The sequence below is a fragment of the Strix uralensis genome, chromosome 1 (assembly GCF_047716275.1).
Source record: "Strix uralensis isolate ZFMK-TIS-50842 chromosome 1, bStrUra1, whole genome shotgun sequence".
Lineage (NCBI taxonomy): Eukaryota > Metazoa > Chordata > Aves > Strigiformes > Strigidae > Strix > Strix uralensis.
Genome location: NC_133972.1, coordinates 25,246,817 through 25,268,741, shown reverse-complemented (window position 1 = coordinate 25,268,741; position 21,925 = coordinate 25,246,817). Strand labels below are relative to the sequence as shown.

Here is a 21,925-nt window from a genome sequence, read left to right as displayed (position 1 = left end):
TTTTAACAAAAAACACCACCATTGAAAGGTCTTACTGAACACATGCCACTGCCTTTATTCCAAAATAGCCTGTTTTACTCTGATTCATCAATTCTGCATTTAGAAATGCATTCTTTCTCCTTTGGTTTCCGTTGCTTAGCCACATTTCAGAAGTTACTGAATCTACATTAAAAACACAAACAAAGCCAACATTTTCTGCGTGAATTTCAATACTACTACTCCAGAAAATAATTAGCCAGGATAAAACCCAGTATTAATTAGTTAACTGTAGAAGGAAGTTTTTCTCCGTATAAAACATGTTCTCAAAATCACTGGACATATCAAAGTCTATACAGCACATACAGCTCATGTACCTGTTTCACTGCAATGTTTGGGGTTTTTTTGTATATAAATACTAAAGTCAATTTGCTCCACGTATGTAAGAAATCCTTCATATTTTCTGATTGACTATCTTTTCCTACAGGTTTTAGTTGTACAATGTACAATCTGTACTTAATTTATAAAAATTAAGATCTTAGTAGAGCTTTACACATGAATGCAAAACTTGAGCATCTGGTTTATAACTAAGTAGTACACCATTGATTTAGGTCCCACCAGATCTGTGTTGCCAAATTAGTCAGCCATGGGCTGAACATAAGCAATCTGAATATTTGTTTGCAAGATACATGAAATGAAGCTGCCTGGCTGTAGAGATGTATTTATCATAATGAAATCTCGCTCCACAACAGCGGTTTGAAATATTATGAAAACAGTTCTCCCATGAACACAGGGAGATGACCAAGAAACATAGCTATACTTAAGCTACAGTTTAGCTGATGTGGTAGTAACTGAAGACCATCTTGACAGCTTCTCCTCTGTAGTTTCACTTGGATAAATTATTCTTTGCTTCACCCAGCAGTTTACAGACTTGTGCATAAAGTAATCCAGAATAGAACATAAATTATACTTCATAAATATTAGGCAGCACGTTTACTGAGAAGTCATCAGGATCACAGACTCCCACCCTTCGTTACAGCCCCATCGCATCATAACTTCACTTCTGAATACAAGGCTTCGCCTGTACCATGACACCCTCAGTTTGAGGCATTAAAAGTATTTTCTTGTCAATAAAGTAGATTGAGGGGGGACAAGCCAGAATCAAAGGATTGCATATTACATAAAAACTGGACTTCCCCTTTCATTAAAAATAAATTTTACTATCTGCATACAAATTGCCACAGAACATTAAAAAATTCTTTGTTAACATGACATGAATATCCTCAAGACTGAAACTTTCTAAAAGTATTCCACAACCAATTCCTTACATTCGCCCCTTCTAAAAAGTATAAAAAGCTCCTTTTGATAATTTTTTTAATTTGACTCAGTTTTTCCAGCAGTGTGAGATACACAGCACAGCATGAAGAAGGCAGAAAAGCGTGGCCACTAACACAAGTGCACAGGAGGAGAGCAGCACAGAAATACACAAGGTACTCACATCAATTCCTTCTGTTTTGCTTCAAAAAGCATTTGAAGGTGAAAAGTAGAGCACACAATTCTCCTAAAAATGCACCGGCAGTAATACTTGATGAATGTCAATCAAATGAGTTTCTCTTACATGGAAGGTGAAGATAAGTGAGCTAGGCTGAGTTGATCTAACCTAAACTAGCTAACACAAAGGAGGTGCAGGTCCTGCCCTCTTCCCTCAGAACTTTAGTCCAAGCTGCGTGCTCCCTTCACCTCCTTTGCACCAGCTCTTCCACTCAATGCAAAGGGCACAGCTCTGCTAACCCGGCAGAAGTTAAGCCTAAAGAAAATTTAACAGTTTTCAGTCAAGTTAGATGGTAAAATCAGTTCATCAAATGGTCAGCCATGCAACTGAGTACAGCACATGAGGAGGGGTGCCTACAGCACTGACACAAGCAAAACAGAAGGGGAAGACCTCTTACACTGGAAGCAGCTAAGTGTTACACTTTCAGCTTTCTTACATCTTCAAGTTCATTCTATATCTAACTATAATTCTTCTAAAGTATTGCAATACAACATTAAAAAGGGAGATTTTCAAGACAAAACAATCAACAAAAAGCTTCTGTAGGACTTCTTGCTTTTCATTTCTGACAAATTTGGCTATAATCTGATTTTGAGCATACTGAAATGAAACTCCAAAATGCTGTCAGGTATGCTACATGATTCAATAGCATATATGGTTTGCAAGTACCTTACCTTTTTTTTTTTAACTCAAGTCTGTCAAATCTTATATTCAGCATTTTTATAGTGTAAAAGGTCACTGTACATACCCACTGGCCATTATGCTTACATTAGTCACTCAGTTTGTGAATAAAGTGCTATTCACATGCAGAAACATCAAACCTAGCTCCCCACAGGCCACACAGGGTCATTGGGGTTACTTAGCTACGCTCAAGCACCGGGTAAACATGACTGAAGGTTTGAAAGACCAAGCACACTCCAGCACCACTATATGCAAGTAAGAAGCCCTTGCAAATGCTTGAAGCAAAAAGGAAACAAAAGAATTTGGGATCATTCCTACAGAGACAAAGTATCATCATCTCAGGAAAGCAAAAGGTATGTATGACAAATCCTCCATTTCCTTTAATAATCAAAAATGTGTGACTAGATAATGAATACATACATTAATTATTATTTTATCACACTGGCAGAAGATATCCAGGTCTGAGTTGTGCAAGAAAGCCAGCACCTAACTACTAAAGCAATGGATGTTATCCAAGTGGTTGGCCTCTGCAGCTTCCAAGAAAGCAGCAAGTTGGATTTGGACTACAAACTGCCAGTTGAATAGCACTGAGCTACAGTAATATTCTTGTTAGTCATATCTTTTACGAGGAACATCTTGCCACCATTCTCTTGGCGCCACTGTGACGACAGACTGCAATGCTAATTGTGATGGTACCTACAATATTATTTGTGTATTACAGTACCGTTCTAGAGGCCTGTGCTCAACTGTTCTAAATAGACAGTCCCAATTTTACAACCTGTATTTGCCCATTTCTCATCCCCAGAAGGATGAATTTACTCTGCAAATGTTTCCATGCATCTGTGAAATCACATACAGAATACCCAACTACAATAATAAAAGCCTATCAGAAGTGTCAATGTCTTCCAGAATTACTGTAGCCTACACAGCACTTAATACTTTGTAGAGATGCCAAGTAGTTAAAATAGAACTTGCTCTCCTCTGAAAAAATCAACTGATCTGAAAAACTGTAATTAAACTTTATCACCTAGGAAAGAGGTAATTTATATTTATTTAATGATCCGATCTCTGTTGATGCTGGTAGAGCAAAAGGAAAAGTATTACCAGAAGCACGCTCTATTCTTTCTCATCTGTAGCTATCCTCTTTGGAATACTGCTGGAGTTCACTGGATTACACCACTGCTCTAGACAGAACTCTCTGATCTAAAATATGTCCATTTGATTTACGTAATGAACTTCATGTGCAACAACAGTCCTCTCACTTTTCTCTGACTAGAGCAAATTTTAATTAAGTGTGAAAAAAACATGGGAAACTACAAGCAACAGAACTTTTCATTATCTAACTCAGTCAGCTTTTTAAAAAGCCCTGGGAACATATGATCATTGCCTAATATTCCTCTTGCATCATTTTAACTACAGCCTTAAACACAAAAGGAAATGAGAGACCTAAATTAACTAGTTTCTTTTCAAGTGTGAAAACTTTTAAGTAGCATCACAAAGGGGAGATTAATCCTTAAACTAGCTGAAACAGTTACGTTTTCACAAAGCAAGCTTTTTCATGATATTTATTAAGCATATAACTTAATAAAAGACTTGCCCTGAATATTTCAGCTCTTTCTAGCAAGGAAGTGTAGACTCTTTTCCTTTATATACTTATTCTAATATCATTCATAAGACATCAGAAAAAACCATGTTTGTGGCAAAGGTCTTTGGCAAAAAAACCCCATCATATACCTTGATCAATTTTTCTTGCAATATTTTTTTGCAAATAACAACAATTTTCCATAAATGAAAACAGGTGTGGGGTTTTAAAAATATTATAATGAATACAAATATACCTTAACATGCACAGAGCGTAAGCAGGGAAATTCTTTTTAATTTGGTATTTTAGTAAAGCGAGTTGGTTTTCAAGTGGTCAGATGCTCACAAAGGGGCAGGACCATGTAGCTGCTGCACTGGAAAAAGCATGACCTTTCTCATAAGCGACTAGCTTTTGGTTCAGCTATAATGTAATTTCTTCCTAACTGGCCAAAAAATCTTTGCCATTGTCAGTCATTATTATTGCAATATTAATAGCCCTATTCAGGCAACAGCTGAATGAGTTCACAGCACTTCACCACTATTTCAGGCTATATATACACCTTGAACATTACAGGCATCAAAATGTAACTGATGTAATTTCTCTTCTTTTGAAAATGTCTACTTCTGAATCTGTACATACTTCTAGTCCACAAGTATGACCTCATTTTAGTATGAAAGTTTATCTTTAAAGGTTAAGAAAGGCTTGCACAAGCTGATTTCTCAGTTGCATAATTACATGGTTAGCGATAAATTTCCTAAATATAGAATCTTAAAAGAATATACGCTTAAGACTCCCTTTGGTGGAAAGGAGGGATTTAAAGAAGTCCCTAATATTTTTTTTCTTCTTCTCACAATCTTTGCATTTAAAATACACAAATAAGTCATATTTAGAAACCTTACATAGTGTATCTGACCTTTTTACCCACAATTAGAAAAGGAAAATCCAGACTCTTCAAGGTCATTATCTTACTGGCAACTCATAGTAAATTTTGATATTTTTATTCTATAACTATTGTACTGACAGTACTTTAGAAATTTTTTAGTGCATTACAAAGTGATGAAAACTGTGCTACTAAAGAAGTTAGGATACAAGTACTGCAATCCGTCAACTAGAAGTTCTAGTATCCAGTAACTGAGACAGTATACTGGGGAATAAGTAAGCAAAAACTAACCACTGATGTGTATTTAAATATTCTCAGTAATGGAACTTAACTAGCATCCTTAAACATCAGCTAGAAGAAATTAATTTTCTTCTAGTTTTTCTACTGTTCACATCGATCCACTCTATATTAGCCAGACTTCCTCCTCTATGAATCCATTCAACCATTTTTTTTCTAGTACCATTCAGAAGTTTACCTACCTAATTTCTTAGAAAGTCCTCTAAAAGACATTTTGTGTGATGCCACCATTCTTCCATTTATCATTAAGAGGTCCAAAGCGTGCTTTGTTAACTATATAATTCAGTTTGGACCATCTGGTCATAACCCTTCTAATGTTGCTTCCTCCCAGCCCTTAATCCCCATACACCTTTTCTAAGCTTCTTCAGCTGGGCAGCAGTATCAAAACTTCAGTTTTTGCTGATACTCCAAAATTTGACTGCTACTCCATTTTTCAAGAAATATTTCACATAAGACACTGTGTAGAATATTCAATAAATGAACTTTTCTATCTAGTTTTGGAGGCCACTGCAATCAGTTACACTCATGCTTCAGGAAATTCTCAAAATAGAGACATAGAAGAACTCAGGAGTTAGGATCTCTAGTTTGCCACTAATAAAACCAGAACTAACTAATCTAAAACATTTGACTCTAAATAGAAATCATTTTGTCAAGCATCACTGTAGCATCAACATGTATTTGCAAAACCACAAATAGAACAGACATCTAAAATTCCTAATTATAGCACACTTGAGAAAAGACTTTCAAGTCCAGAAAACCCACAGTAAAATATCTGTTCAAAATTAGAAGCCATGAAGTGGCATTCAAATGTTTAAGCAAAGACCATAAGATCTACTAGCTAAAAATATTTATATTAAAAATAATGCAAGAATTTTAGTTCAACCGTGTGCCAGAATACCATGTCAGCATACAAAATTAGCTGATTGTTTACCTCAGGTAAATTAGCAAAAAATTGGACAAGTCAGTCTTAATTTAAACCATCACTACAGCCACTACTATAACCATAGCAAAACACAGAGACATGTACAGAGTCCTAATGGGTGTTAGTAAGACAGTAAAAGTGTCAGATACTGGGCACACGAGAACAAGAGGCATATTGACTACAATAAGCTATTTTTGAAGCATCATTTAGAATTATATGTACCTAAATTTGTTGGAGAAGAAGCAAGTTCTACTTCAACAGATACGAGCAATCTGTATGACTACAGGTCATTATTCAGCGATTCTATCAACATTTACAGCTATTTTTAAAAAAAAATCTCTAAATTACTTCTAATAGCATATGAGTAGACCTAACAGAGAGAATAAAGAGAATTATCTGTAGTAGCCTGTCTAGCACACTCCACTTTCCAGCTAGAAACATGAAGACTAATTTACACATTACTATTTCTCTTACTTTTTAAACAATTGGGGGCAACTGAGAACCCACCTCCTACTTTCAGTTTTCAGACAGGAAAAGGTCAGAGAAGGGGAAGAGGGAGTTAAAGCTTTCCTTTATTTCCTGTCTCCTCTTTTGATAGCCAAGTTAGTACTTAGTAAAAATGGATTCCTACCACCTTGCAGCAGAACATGTAAGCAGCCTGAGCTCACAATGTCATTCTTATATGACTGAACCGAGTTGAAAAAAACCACTGGGCAGCTGTTTTTTTTTTGGGGGGGTGGGTGGGAAGGGGTTGGAGGGTGGTGATGTTAAAAATAGTTTAAAAACAGGCACTTTCCTGTAAAGGGGATGGGTCCTCTAACAAAGCAAGTACAAATATACACATTGCATTCATATTATTATTAATAGAAAAGTGAATTACAATGTATACAATTGCATAACTTCGTACAAAAAGAACTTTTATGCATTTTTGAGAATGTTTGAGTTTCTCCTTCAAACAGAGCTGCTCTGGCATCAATTCATCCATTAACCCATCCAGGTTATAACGCTATTTCTTGCCAATTAGCTGGCTTCCACATATGGCATTATCTTAAAACAGAAAACAGAGTGGTACATCATCATGGTATTTAAAGTTTAGATTACTGGTTGAATTCAAAGAGGACATACCCACTGCTGGTGCATCATATTCATCCCCAAGTAAAATTTCAGGAGCAGAATATGCAAGAGATCCACAGCTTGTGGTGAGCTTCTTTCCAGGCTGAAATTTGTTGCTGAAGCCAAAATCAGTCAATTTCACAAGTCCTTGTTTTTCAAAGAAGACAACATTCTCTGGTTTTAGGTCTCTGTGAACTACATGCAGTTTATGGCAGTAGGATATAGCATGAACTATTTGAGCAAAATATTTTTTTGCCAGATCCTCATTCAGACCTTCTTCATGTTTCATGATGTAATCAAACATATCTCCTCCATCACCTAGCTCTAAGATAAGATAAAGCTTAGTCTGGGTGTCAATCACTTCATACAGCCGTACTATATTGGGATGTTGCACTAGTTTCATGCATCTAACTTCTTGAAAAAGATGTCCAGTGGCTAGAGTGTCCAGTTTGGTCTTGTCAATTACTTTTACTGCTACTTTTTCACCTGTAAAGACATGCCGAGCAAGTTTGACCACAGCAAAATGGCCTCTGCCCAGAGTTTTATCCAAGTCATACAATCCTGCAATTTTTCCATCATATCCTCGTTTGAAGCCTGCCATTCTGTTTCAGAAGACGGAATAATATTCAAGCTCTTTGGAAACGTGATCTTTTCATATAAGAGTATCTGATGCAAATAAATAGTCCATTGTCACTGCCAAGCATGCCTAAAAATAAAGAGACAAGATTACATATTTGTATAAAAATTAGCAAAATTATCATCCTGTAAATCTCCTTGAGTTAAACTGGCACATTACTACAGATGACTTATGAAATTCTTCAGGGGTTTTTGCAGTGTTTGATAAGCCATGCTATAGCGACCAACAGATTTCAGAAATCACATTATCAGTATGCTTGAAAAAAGTGAATTTCAACAGCGCGATAATTAAAATTTCTCTGAAAATTTGGCGGTGTTCATGTTCTTGTGTTAGAAACCCTGCAAGCAACACTTGAAGAAGTCAGTCTTAGAAGGACTCTTAAAACTGGCAAAGCCGAAATCTGTAATTTTTCTAGCTACATTGGAAGTCAACTGGGCAGCACAGAATATTGACAAGAGAAACATGCTTGATTTATCTTATTTTTGGCATATTTCTTCATGTTACAGCATGAAACAGCTCTAATACAAAGTTCTGATGGCATGACTTTGGACATTTACCTTCTCCCTTTTAACAACTTCCTGTTCAGCAAAGCTCAGACTGACATACAAGACTTAATTTTGTTACTCTAATTAGTCTGAGCATTATCAATCAATACTGTAATAACAAATGAACAAAGCTTTACAGGCTAAAATGAAACATTTGGGTTGTATGTACTCTTAGTGCTAAATAAAATGTCTTGTTAAATATTTTGACTGGAGTTATAAAAACTGGTGACAAAAAGTTTGCATGTAGGCTGCATATGTTCAACGGTCCTGGGAATGAGTCAGGAGAAGGGGAAGAAGAGTGGGAAGGAAGGGGAGAAAACTCAAGAGTTCAGCTTATTTGTGCTGTACTCCTGCTTACCATTTAATTTGGCATTTAAGCAAACAAGATCCAACTTACAAAACATTCATATTCAAACCTGTTTTTGAAGGCCTTATGTCCCATTGCCATTTTTTTTCACACACAAAACCTTCCAAAAACTTTTCCTGCATCTTTAACTTAGATTGAGGCTTAAATAAAAATCTGTAGCTATCAAAAAGCTAACCATTTCTCCCACTTTGAGTGCAAAGTAGATAGAAATATGAAAATTAGATGGCTTATTGCCAACTCAATAAAATACAGAAAACATGGCTCTTTAGAATATATTTTCACAGTTTCAAAACTGAACTTCAAAAAGAAAATCTCTGAAAAGGAAGCTGGCAAACAAACAGCCCCTTACATAAGTTATTCTCAAGTCAAAATGTAAGCATTAGATTAAAAACACTCCCTGCTAAACAAGTTATTTCACAGGCAGTGAAACTAATGAACCTGGTTTCATATGGATTCAATTACAAGGTTGGGGGTCCTATGAGGATTCTCTGATGTTTAACAAGCTCACCTTACTGCTTCTCTCAGCTGGAGCCATGGTATAACCTCTTCTCTATCCAGCTGTCTACTTCCACAAAGTCCGTGGGAATTCAGTTTGAGACCTCCAGCCCTGTAAAATTTGAATGAAATCAATCAACTTCTGAAACCTCATAACTTAGACAAGGAACAGAATCAGTGTAACAACCATATAAACATTGGGGTTTGTTTTTTTGTTTTTCTTTAAAGATAATAAATCAAGCTTTAAAAAAACTTCACTACTTCACTAGGTTTTGTGTTACTGTACCCTTTCATTCTGCTACTAAACACTGTGCCTCAAATGCTCTTCCAGAAACCACTCCACTTCACTAGAAGATGCCATAGTATCAAATTTGGCGTTGGCACATCTGCTTCCCAGCACATTCCATACTGCTTATCTTAGAAAACTTCCCCTACCACTTCCAATTAACCATGTAATACCATCCCACCCTTACTCCAGAAAGTACAAAACTAGATTACAGCGTGCTACATTAAACAAAATGCCCCTGTCAAACACTCTCCTACCTGCTAAGTAACCATTAGAGGATGCGTAGGGAAGAACATAGTACAACGGCAAACATAATAAATAACGAAACTCTCCTTATGTTTAAGAGATTCAAAAACTTCTTTACATCAGAGAGCAGTGGCTTTGTGTTTAATAATGCTTGATGGATTCCACCACACCCCTCCCTGTGAAACTGGGCAGGTCCTTTATTAAAGCATGTGAATTTTTAGTATCAAGAACATCCTGCAACAAGGAGTTTAATAGATTAACTATGTGCTGTGAGAAGAACCACTTCCTCTTGTTTGTTTTTAATCTCCTAATAATTTGTGCATCTTCTCATTCACCGTCTGTTCCAAAACAAGAACTATCACACTCTATTTACCTTGCCTCAAGCAACTCACAGTTCTAGCTTCCTCCCTTCCTAGCTTCAGTTCAATCTTGTTCAAGTCCTAGTCTGTCACTTCTTTTACAGAGGTTATTCCACAGACTTTAGCATTCGTTTCACCTTACTCCACACATTTTCTGGTTTGTTCTATACTACTTTCTTAGGCCAATCTGGGTTTTTTTACTATTACTGAGCATTGACAATGTTTCCGCGTAATGCTTTATTATAGTTGGATAATGTTCCATCATACTGACCTAACCCCCAAAATGCAGGCTAATGAGAAATAGTCTGTGTACATATATAAATCACCTGACCTTAACCTGTATGAAGCAGTAGGGGAGATATTAATCAGCTGTGCCCCATATTGTTGTGTCACTCCAGTCTCGATCCTAAAAGGATTTCAGGTATTTAAAAAAAAAAAACACCCCACACAAACACACTTTATAGAACTGGTGTCTCCACAGCCCCCTAATCACTCTTCACTGCTTTTAGATTAAAGAAAAAAAATTTTAAAAGAAGAGCACACAAGATTAAAGACAACTTCTTTTAACTGCCACTAGGATATCACCCCTCCTTACAAATCTGTTTTACCCATAATGCATCCTACAGTCGATACCTTATGCTAAACTACTTAACAGTTTTAGAACCCTTAAACTTAAAAAAACATAAAACTTGTGTCAAAAAACAATCATTCCCTATGCAATTGAAGTTACCAGCAATACAAACTCCAGTGCTCAAGTTTTTACAGGCCATTTCTTTCTTGAATGTTAAGTCAAACCTCAAGATTTACATCTCTATTCACACGAATTGATCACATCCTACAAATCTGGCCCAGATTATGAAACACCTTTACTCTCTAAAGAGGAGACATAGCTTCAAGAGAGATTTTCTATTAAGTCTTGTATTCAAAAACAACACCTGCAGACAAGACAGAGCTTTCTCAGAGCATGGCAAAACCAAAGTTTTGTTACTGAAAGAGGTAAGGAAGATGGAAGTAAAAAAGCCTCACTCAATTTTGACTTAGCTTTTCTTTCTTAAATTCAAGAAGGTTCCATCCGTAGCAGAACAAAAGGGAGGGAGCAAACCCAGCCAGATGTAACAGAATGTAACTTGACTGAATTTAAGTAATTGCAACACTCAGCAGTAAGTAAAGGTTTATACTAATTATTTTGTTCACTTGACACATTCTCAACCATCTTTGTACAAGCTGAACAAGTGATTTATCTCTAAATGATAGAAGACACATAAACATCAACCTGTCAACAAAATTCCAGTAAAAATCAGTTATGCTTAAACCATGGAAAAATACATCAGACAGTAATCAACAGAATGAAAGCTTACAGAAATGGAAGATAAACCACACTTAGTAATGTTGCAGCCCCATTAGCAGTTTAACAAAGTCTCCACAATAACAGAACAACTAACTTTCTGTGGTTTTAAAAACAAATCTTCAGAGATAAAGCTCCCACAGCTAAGCACAAGGATGTCAGACACACACACGGTTTGAAGTGAACATACCAATATTAGTAACTGTTCAGTGGTAGGAAAGGGATGCAAAACTATTGTAGTGCACATAGATACAAACCTTGATTACAATTAAATAGGCTACCTAAAGGATCACAGTTGCTATGCCAATACTTTCTAGAGAAGTAGTTTCTTTTTCTCAGATTCTCTCTAGAGTAAGAAAGCAGAATTTTGAAAGCACTTAAGGATCAACTAACAATGCAGTTTCACAAGGTACCAGCTTTCCAGCTGAAGCCGCTTTGTGACCTTTTCTTTGCAGTTGTCTCCTTAGTTACATCAGTAAAACTTCTGTGCCTAACCATAAACGGAATCACCCAAAACATCCACATTTAACACACCACGCTCCAAAACAGGGTTAGTTTTAATGACAGATCATTTCAGTGATCCAGTTTACAATGTGACCTCTTGAATATTTTTACCAAATGAAGGAGCTGCGAACTGCAGCATGTGACAATCAAAATTTCAACCAGCCATAGCTGGCCAGCAAGCCAAACCACTGCCCGAGGAAAAACATTTAGGAGAAAGTTATATCACAGAAAATATTTACCTGTGTTTCTTTTAATTCACATTATCTAGAGTCCTTTATAAGTTCATTTTTCAGCATTAGAGAGTTTGGGTTTTCTAGCTGGTGAGCTTACTAAACCATTAGCAGCATTTAATCCATTTGGCTAATTATGCAGTTTTCCCTAACTATACCAGAATTCAGCTACACCCCCAATACTCATTTTATGCAATGTAGACATTTACCAGTAAATAGATTCAGAACAGATCCTTCCTTCCATAGAAACTCATATATCCTATCCCACAAAACACTTGCAAACAGCCTCTGTAATGGAGATCTGCAGAAGCTGTTTTGTAATATCACATGCATCCTATTAAGAAGCTTAACAACAGTACTGTGATTCAACCATCTCTGAAAGATGGATGAATAGATCTCTAATAGATCTGTTCAGAAAAACAGCATGTTTCAGAGACCCTAGTTTTTCTTCATGCAATTCATCCTGTCCAAAAAGTTGCATTAGATTATCCATTACACGTAAGACCAGCCTAGTTCATCTTACCTTAATGTGTGTTTTAGCTTCTTACTTTAGAAAATGAAGATTCAAGGTCCCATTTCAACAAAGGGTTACAATACCACCAATGCAAAAACTCCCCTGCATTATCGAGCTAACAGACATGAAAGCTGAAGTAAGCTTCACTGGGACTCGTCCGTCCACAGACGGCTAACTTTCTGTCTCCCTTCGCAATAAATGGAGATTCAGTCAACACAGATAAGAGTCTATGATAAAACAAATTGTACCCTAAAGCAGATAGCTAAACAGATCAAATGAATCATTTCTTAAAAGCACGTTTTCATTTTCTGTAACAGGAGTTTAGCATGTCTAGCTCAGCGGGTGCACACATTATAGACATCCACAAGATAAATTAAGGAAGTTTTACCCTGTTTCTCCTTTTGCTCTCTTTTGTCTCAGATGAATAACAGCATCTATACCAATTATTTACTACATAATTATGTTGAGAGTGAGATTGATGTTACTAGTCTTCCTAGAAACAGTAAACTGAAATTTGACATAAAATGCTTCTGGATCTCTGATCAGTTTTTTTTTTACTCTGAAAGTAATTTGTACAAATCATTAGAATCTGAGAGCAAACTGAAGGAAATACCAACTCAGTATACAAACCGTGCAAGTATAATTTTTCATATTTTTTCCAATATTTCCTACCAATTTTTATCTACCATCCTACTACAAGATACCTTCACAGCCTAATGCATAAGCCTTTAAAAACTGCCTATCTTTCTTACTGTGAGCCACTACTTACACGTGATGATGTTACACCTTCACCAGTGTGTTGATCTGCTTTCCCCAGGTTTTCAATCATCCTTCCTTTTCTATAAGGAAGAGTCAACACGCTAGAAACAGGTACAAAGTGTTGCAATAGCAAAGTGTGAAGAACATACACACTTAATGCATACCATGTGCTCTGAAAACTAGTCATGACTCTATTCCTCCAGAGTATCTGAAACTTTTCAAGCCTCATACTACCCAATATTCCTTGAATATTCAAGACTCACTATGGGACTTAAGATCCCAAGGACCTGTATTTTCCTCTTGTTTCCACGCACAGGTGTCACAGCCCAGCAAAGCCCTTTCTCCTCCACCTTCCTATGACCTAAGCCTTCACAACTATGAAAGGTACTCAGTACCCAAAGAACCGACACTAATCTATACCCGCCCTACAGCCAAACAGTTTGCAGATGTGGCATTGGGGGGGGGGGGGGGGGGGCGCAGGGCGGGAAGCCGCAACACACAGGGGCAGAAGTATTACAACTCAGCCCTTATATACACAATGCTAACTAATGCTTTAATTTCCACTTTGCATGACTGCACCACAGCATACACACATATCTTCCCCTTCACTGATGACAAACCCCATAAGCCCTCCTGCTCCCAGCAAGTTCCACAATAAAACACTACAGAAGATACAAGCACTTCTTTTATTTTCATATTAGGCCTCATTGTCATCCCCCACAGCGTCAGCATCCACCTCATACTGCGTTACTAAAATGTCAAGATATACCAGCAAATTTCTCTACTGTTCAGCATGACTACACCTAAAATGAAGAAGATAAGAGTTATCAAGTAGTTCTATGTTTCAAACATATAAAGAATTAACCCGCCCAATTTAATTGTATTCCTTAGTTTTAAATAGCCCTCAGAATCTTGCTCTGAAAAGATGAGAGCTGCCAATTGCTAATGAAATTTTGCCATTAAACATTGGGAAGCTTATAGTGAAATTTTAGCATTTCATTATTTTAGAATGTATTACAAGCATTGGAGCTACTGATGCCTAGCCTTAACTCTTCTTGGAATCCAGAAATAAAACCAAAACGCTAATAAGAATGCTTCAACTCTGAGGTCCATTATTCAGCAAACAGCCAGCAGCAGAAATATTTGGTAGGCCAATAAACTTAATAAAACATTGCTCCTGGACCCATAAACAAAAGGTTGGGGGAGGGAGAGGTAGCATTACAGATCTGAGAAGAAATAAAAGTTACTAACATTACTTTGTAATGGAAAATTATGAGTCTGCATGACCTGAGATCTAAGAGCAAGACTTTGAGGCAGCTCTGATGTATGCGAAGAATTAAAGTTAAAAAATATGATGCATGATTCAGGATATTGTCAACTGAAGAATACATTTATTTCTTAGACAAGAAATACTTCTAGACCAACAGATTGCTGTCTACCATCCTATTTTCTTGAAGACTAGTACAATCACATCAAGCATGGAAAGTTTAAGCTTTCCTCTTTCACACGGGTTTGCAAAGCTGTGGTGAGTGGTTTGCAGAACACTAGCAAAGAGCAAACTAAAATTTGCGAACTGCAGTGTAGAAATCCCACTAGGCAGTTGCTATCTTTGTGAGAATCATCTTCAATAGAGACAAGTGAAAAAAGGCCACTGCATCTGAATTGGTCCTTCAAGGTCCCCCACTTTAAAAGTCAAGAATGTATATTTCCTTTTTCTTTCACAAGCATGTGAATGAGGAAAAAAAATACAGCCAACACTGAAGTAGGTATATATTGCAAAGCAATACCAAGCTGGTAGTAGTAATAGCAAGATTATGATTACAGACTAGACACCAAAGCTATTAAGAGGACAGATGTGCTAAGCGTGATCAAACTATGATCCATTGACAAACCCATCATTAGTAGTCACTGTTATTGGTTCCAACTGCCTCCAGTTGCAAAACGTGTCAAAAGCCCAAGATACTTTCTTAACCATGCTGATCATGACTGCAGCTCACAAGGCACTTTCTATTTCTAAGAGGAGATACTACTCAAGACAAATGCAATCTGCCCTATGGATTGGAGAACCTGGCAATAGCTTTACCCTATTTAAAGTCCTCACACCAGCCACAGATCCAAAAGTAATTAATTTCATGTTGTCTATTTTCCTCTTGTGCCTACTCTTAGTTCAGTGTGTAGCTAAACAAATAAAAAAAAGTAATAATACAGACAGGCACCACCACCCTGTTCACATATCAGATGCTTCAGCAATATACTGCGTAAGATCTAAAGCTGCTCTTAAAGTATTATTGCAGACGAAGAGAAGAATATCAGACCTTCCCAAATGGCCATGTCCCCTAAATTACCTTCTGCAAAGTAGTATGCGATAACATCTTTTGAAAAGGACTTGCTCCAAATGTTGTGATATCTGCTAGTATTTTCTTTTTGTATCTGTAAATCAGTTATAAAACTCTGTTCAGACCCTGTGATGTCATGATATATAAAAAATCAGTTTCAACTGAAGTGACCATGTTTTGCAGTTCCCACTGAAAGAAAAATTTCCCCTTAGCTACAGGAAATTAGCATGGGTATCTTAGTTACAGACATTCATAAACCTAACCAATCGAGATCCGGTATCAAAGAAGCCTGAAGATCACAGAAGCTAACAAGCTTTTCCGTCAACCATCTTGAAAGCAACAGAGGGAACTCATGGTAGTTGGGACTCCCTGGCCCAGAATGACACTTTTCCAAGCTTGATAAGCAGTACCCAAGTAGCTTCTAAAAGGCTTTAATATCAACACAATTAAATCTCAACACATTTTCCTTTTTTCTTTTTTTTTTCTCTCCTAAAATAACTAGGAACATCAAACTGATGAAGAAATACTTTGCATATCAGACAGAAGTCACATTATTGTGATTCATGATGGTATCACTATCTTTTAGACAGGACACTATATCTTTATTTCCAGAAAACCTACTGCAGGAACTCAGCATAAAACAGACAACTCAGATTTCTATTCCACCAATCTGGACTCTTTCAGAGGAATCACTTCATCTACTTCATGTTCATGAATTCTCAGAATTGTTTCACCTTTTTCAAATGTCTATTTATTAACATTACCACATAATTTTCTCATGCCAGACAGCATAGCAAAGACCTTTAACGGGAGCTCTAAACATTTCACCATTAATCAATGAACACTTAGGCCACTTCACTGTGGCTTAACATTTTAATAAGTTACCACTGTTGAAATACCTATCATCATCTTTGTTGCATGAATTCAGAATCACTATTTTTATTCTGTATCAAGGGAAGAGAAAACATCACACACTAGCTCAAATATGAGTATTCAGATGCAAATTTGTGTACATACTGTTAGCACCTATTACAAGCAACAATAATTTCTATTAAATTTCTTGAGAATGATCTCTGAGCTCAAACATCAGCTTCATTTGTTTAGCAATACATCTAGTAACGTAAAACTTAAGTACTGAATTGACTTAAGTTGCCTCTGAGATGCTGACATTTTCCATCTAGTATACAAACTACTTAAACCTCAAGAAATGGATTGACCCCAATCTACAGTTACTCAGTTTCAATACTTTATCTTCATTTATAGCATCTTAAATTAGTTCAAAACAGGCAGACACCTGAAATTCACCACACTTCAACATGAACTAAAATTATAAAAGTCTAGGGTATCATCTTATCTCTCAAGTAAAGTTGGTTTATGTCCAGTCAGTAACCAGGTAGGGGGCTGCTGCTGAAAACACAGAATGATATATGAAGAAAAGATTAAAAACCAGCCGGTCAAATTCAGTGCAACATTCATGCCCCAACACTGTTGCAGAAGATCACTGTACAACTGAGAGATTCAGCTTTTCAGAAAGCAAATGTGCTCTGGTTTATATTTCACAAGTGTAAAAACTAGACCGTACTTTTTCCTCATTAAGATCTTAACACTGGTGACTTAATTAACTTACATGTACTAGAACTCTGCTAGGGTAAGCTATCCTAGAATTCTAAGTGAATATACAGTTTTTCAAATCCTCTTAAGCTCTTACATAATACTGTTATGTGTATTAAAACAACAGCCACTTTACATTATTACAGAAGCTGTAGCATTCCAGTTAAGTGCTTGAAAGTAGCGTGACAATGAAGATGAGCCTCTTCAAGGTTTAGTAACCTTATAGGTTACTAAAGTTAAGAACTTATGCAATTTAATATCAGTATATTCATCATAAACTGCAGTTCAGCCCTATACACAAAAGGCAGTGTCCCTGATCTGAACCATGTTCCACTTATTTTAAGACATAACGAGAAAACACTATTAAGAAGGAATGGATGGAAGTTCATCCAGAAGTTTTACAGCTACAGCATTCCAGTAGAATTTTGAAAGCAGAAAAATTGCACTTCTTTTCTTGGATTTTGTCATGAGACACACACATATGGAGGAAAAAAGCTAGCTGCACCAGCATACTGTGCCCTTGAAAGCAAGGCAGGCAACAAAGTAAGACAAAGGCACTAGTTTGGCATTACAGTTGCTTGTGGAATAAAAAGGGCAATGACACACTGAAGGTGTAGCCTGCAAAAGAATTACTCAAATATGATATTGAAGGCAGGGAGTTAGAGCCTTAGAAGAGATCGGGTTGATCAGAACAACGCACAAGGAAGACAACTACTGCAAGTACAAGAATATCTGCAGTAGCATCTTAACGTGCATATTCTTAACATGCTATTTGTTTAAAATAATCAGAAAGCAGTCTATATATCTACAGTGCTACCACCCACACCACATGGGAATATTAGTTCTCACAGCAAGATGATTCAAGGAACATCAGAAACTTGTACAGAAATTTCAGTATCCAAAACTCAATCGGAACTTTCTTGCTTCTCAATCATGTAAAAAGAGGAGAAAAAACCAAAACCTAAAACCAGTTTATCACAAAGTCCACTTAAGATGTCATCTTCCCTTCTCCCTGTTTTTGTTGGAAGCCTCAGGTATGGATCACAAAGATTCCCTTAAAAGAGCCAGATGAATGTGCTGTCTTAGATGATACCTTGCATACCAGTCACTACACTCCAGTATTCAGGTTAGCTGCTTTTCCCAATCACTTGAAAAATCATTCTACCACTTTTCTGGTCATTTAGAACATTCAGGAAAAACGTGAAATAAGACCAGACTTTCTCCTCCTTAGACTTTATTGATAAGACCTCAAATCTGGATTTTTTTCATGCACTAGAAGGGGCAAATATTAAGTCTGTTTAAGTTAATATTTCAACATGTTCCACAAGGTAAAATTTGACTGCATTATGTAGCAATGACTGTTAGTTTTTGTAAGTTTGTTTCAGATTCCTTCTTTCTAAGGATCAGCGATACCACAAAAATAACTACCAAGCAAATTCCCACTTTCTGTGACACAGCTATGAAAAAAACCCCAACATTCATTAACCCAGTTCCTAATGGTGCATGCCTTGCAAGAACTGCTTAATTCTAACATAATAAACGTTTGCTTGTAAACACTTTTATATAGATTTTATTTTGCTGAGATTCATTAAACTGGTCCTTCCCCAGAGCCTGAAGATCTAAATATATCCGTAATAAACAACTCCAAAAAACCAGCCTATATGACTAAGTAGTGACTGCACTACAGAGGGCAGGCGTAAGCAGATTTGCATGCAATCCATTCATGCTAGATGGCTGTAAATCATACAATACACTTCAGCTGCTCCAGGAACTGCAATGGTACCGTTGAGGAAACCACTTCTTTGCGTATCTACTCTTAAAAAGCTCTTGAAAGCAAGATGATCAGTAAGAAGCTATCTGTGCATAAGCAAAAACCCAAAGCTTTTTGTATTTCCATATCCCATGTAAAGCTTTCTCCTTCGCAGGTGTTCTAGCATCACTTACCAATAAAAATCTCCAATTTGAAAATAGGTCACATTTGTCACCAACCATTCTCAGGCCAATATAGGCTTTTTCCCTAGCGGATGTTCTCTGATACTTTATTCGGTCTACTTAGTTTTAAAAAAATAAAAAAAAAAAGAGAGAAAAAACCCACCACCAAAACCAACCACAAGTATCTGTCCTTCAGTTATTACCAAGACTGTGCATCAACCACAAACACCTTTAAAAGTCATCTTCCATAAATTTAACTAGCGGAGTGCCACAGCCCACCCAGCGAGAAGCACAAAGACCTCTACCCAGGACTTATCGACTTACCCGACCGATTTCTACAGTAATCTCAAGGCACTCCATCCAATGCAATATAAGCGTATCGACAGGCGCAATACACGCATTAACAAAGAACACGGGAAACTTGCGCTTCCAACCTCTGCCAGGGGCCCGCTCCAGCTCTGTATTCAGAGCAGACCTGTTGGCTATGCCCCTGGCTCCGGGGGGCAGGATGCACCGTCATTCCCCCGACACGCACCCGTCACCGCACCGGCCCCCTAACCGGAGGGCTTTCGCCTCGCTTCTTTAGCCTCCCCCCCGCTCCCCGAGCGACAGAAAATACGCGGCGGAGCCGGCGAGGCCAGCAGGGTGGCGACGGGGCAAACTCGCCGCCACTTTTCCCGCGGTGCCCGTAACGTTGCTCCGGGGCGGCGGGGGGGGGGGGGGGGGGGCGGCGAGGCCACGCACGCGGGCGGGCACGGACACGCGCGGGGTCAGGTGTCACCCGCGCGAGCGGGACGCCCGGTCACCCGCGCGCCCCGCCGCACGCGCCGCGGGGACGCCGCCTCGGAAGGGGGGGGGGGGGAGGTAAGAGGGCTCGCGTCGGGCACCCCCGGGCTCTGCCACCCCAGGGGGCACAGGAGGCTCCCGCCGGGAGCCCGCCGTCCCCGCGGGAACACCCGCTCCTCCCCTCCCCCCCCGCCAAAATCCCTCTTCGCCAGCCCCGGGCGGCACCGACACACCGACCTTCGGCGGCCGGGAAACGTCCCCTCACCGCCTCCTCCTGGGCCGAGGCCGCCATTGGGCCGGCCGGGAGGAGGTCGGCGGGCGAGGCCGGCTCCGGGAGAAACGGAAAGGCGAAGAGAGGGGAGGAAGGGAACCCACCCCACCCCACCGGGCCGGCCCCGGTCTTCACCGGCCCAAGCCCAAGCCGAACCCGGCCCGACCCCGCCGGCAACTTACTGCCTGCAGCAGCGGCGGCGGCGGCGGCGGCGACGTCGTCTCCTCGGGCCGCCGCGCCCCGCGCCGCCCCCTGCATGGGCAGCACCCGCCGCGACTGCCCCCGGGAGCGGCGGCGGGGACGAGGAGCGGCGGCGGGAAGGGAGGGGAACGGCTCGGAGAGCCCAGCGGGAGAACCTCGGCCGGGCCGCAGAGCCGCAGGGTGCGGGGTGGGGGAGGCGGCGGCGGCTCCTGCCCCGCGCCTGGCTGGCTGGCGCGCGCTCCGCCGGGCCCTGCCGCTGCGGCGGCTCCGAGACGCAACTGACAACAACGGCAGCGGCAGCTCGCGGGAGCCGTTGGGAGGGGGGGAGGCGGGGCAACGGCCACCCGCGCGAGCCCGCGGGCCGAGCGCCAGCGCGCCTGCGCGGCGGAGAGGCCGCGCCATTGGCGTCACGGCGGGCCAATGGGGGAAGGGAAAGGGCCGGCGGGGCGGGGCAGCCAGCGGCGGGTGGGGAGGGGATGGGAAAGGGGAGAGGGAAGGAAAGGGAAGGAAAGGAGAGGCTGCCTGAGGGGAGGGCGCGAGGGAACAACTCAGGGGACAGGGGGGGTGAGTTGGCTGGCCGGCGGCGGCACTCGGAGGCAGGGCTTGATTCTGTTCCTGCCCGCTCCGGCTTCCTAAAGGTCCCGGCTAATTCGCCCTGGAAATGGCAAAAATAATGGCAAAAATAAGCAGGGAGGGAAGGTCTGAGGAGAGGGCGAAGCCCGCGGGCCCGCTCGCCTACGAGTTCGCCACCCCCCCCCCTCTCTCTCTTTCTCTCTCTCTCTCTCTCTCTGGCGGGGATGCCGGCCCGGAGGGCTCGTTAACGTGGTGAAATGGCCACGCCTGTGATTCCTGGCTGATCCGATCGCAAGTGAAAGGGGTAGAATAATGGTGTATTAATGAGAGTGTAGAGGTGGTGCCCCTTGGGCCCTGGGCAGCGATGGTGTGAGGGCAGCGAGACACGCTGCCGTTGGATTCCCCTGTGGGGAGGAGGACGGGATTAAGATCGATGGTGGAGGTCGGCTGGAAGTGGGAGCAGCGAAAGGAAAGGATGACATTGAGGCTAGTAGGAGAAAATAGGCCAGGGAATGAACCTGGCAGGTGTTTTGGAGGGAAACGGGTGCACATGTAGTGAAGGAGAGGGAAAAACCTTGAACGGTTGTGCTACAGAAGCATTCATGCTCCTGCGTGAGGAGGCATGAGCAAAGTGGTTGCGTGGAGCATCAGAAATAATGCAAGACTTTCCTCCTGAGATCAAGGAAAGAAAATCTTTGAGTAGCCAGGGAAAGGAAAGACTTAAAAGTGGCACTTTGAAAAGTGCCCACCTTTTTTTTTTTCAAATAGAAATGGCCAATCAAGATCCATAGAGAGAGAATAGAAAACCTCAATATAGTGAAGCCCAATTTTATGAAAATGTTTGATAAATGCTTTTCAGTTTTCCCCATGCTTTGACAAAATTTAGATGCTGTTCCTTCATGAATAGCTTACATTACACTATACAGCA

At 39.9% G+C, this 21,925-nt stretch overlaps 1 protein-coding gene across 1 annotated transcript in view; it reads right to left on the bottom strand.

The window, feature by feature from the left end:
- SNRK (SNF related kinase) overlaps positions 1–20,689 on the bottom strand; it is a 40,623-nt gene extending 19,934 nt beyond the window's left edge. Inside the window, exons 1-3 of the mRNA XM_074860565.1 lie at positions 20,406–20,689; positions 9,058–9,156; positions 7,013–7,706 (exon numbers count right to left, since the gene is read on the bottom strand). Of these exons, the coding sequence (XP_074716666.1) occupies positions 7,013–7,601 (589 nt within the window). The 5' untranslated portion in view covers positions 7,602–7,706; positions 9,058–9,156; positions 20,406–20,689. The remainder of the gene's footprint in view (positions 1–7,012; positions 7,707–9,057; positions 9,157–20,405) is intronic.
- Between the last annotated feature and the right edge of the window lie 1,236 nt (positions 20,690–21,925).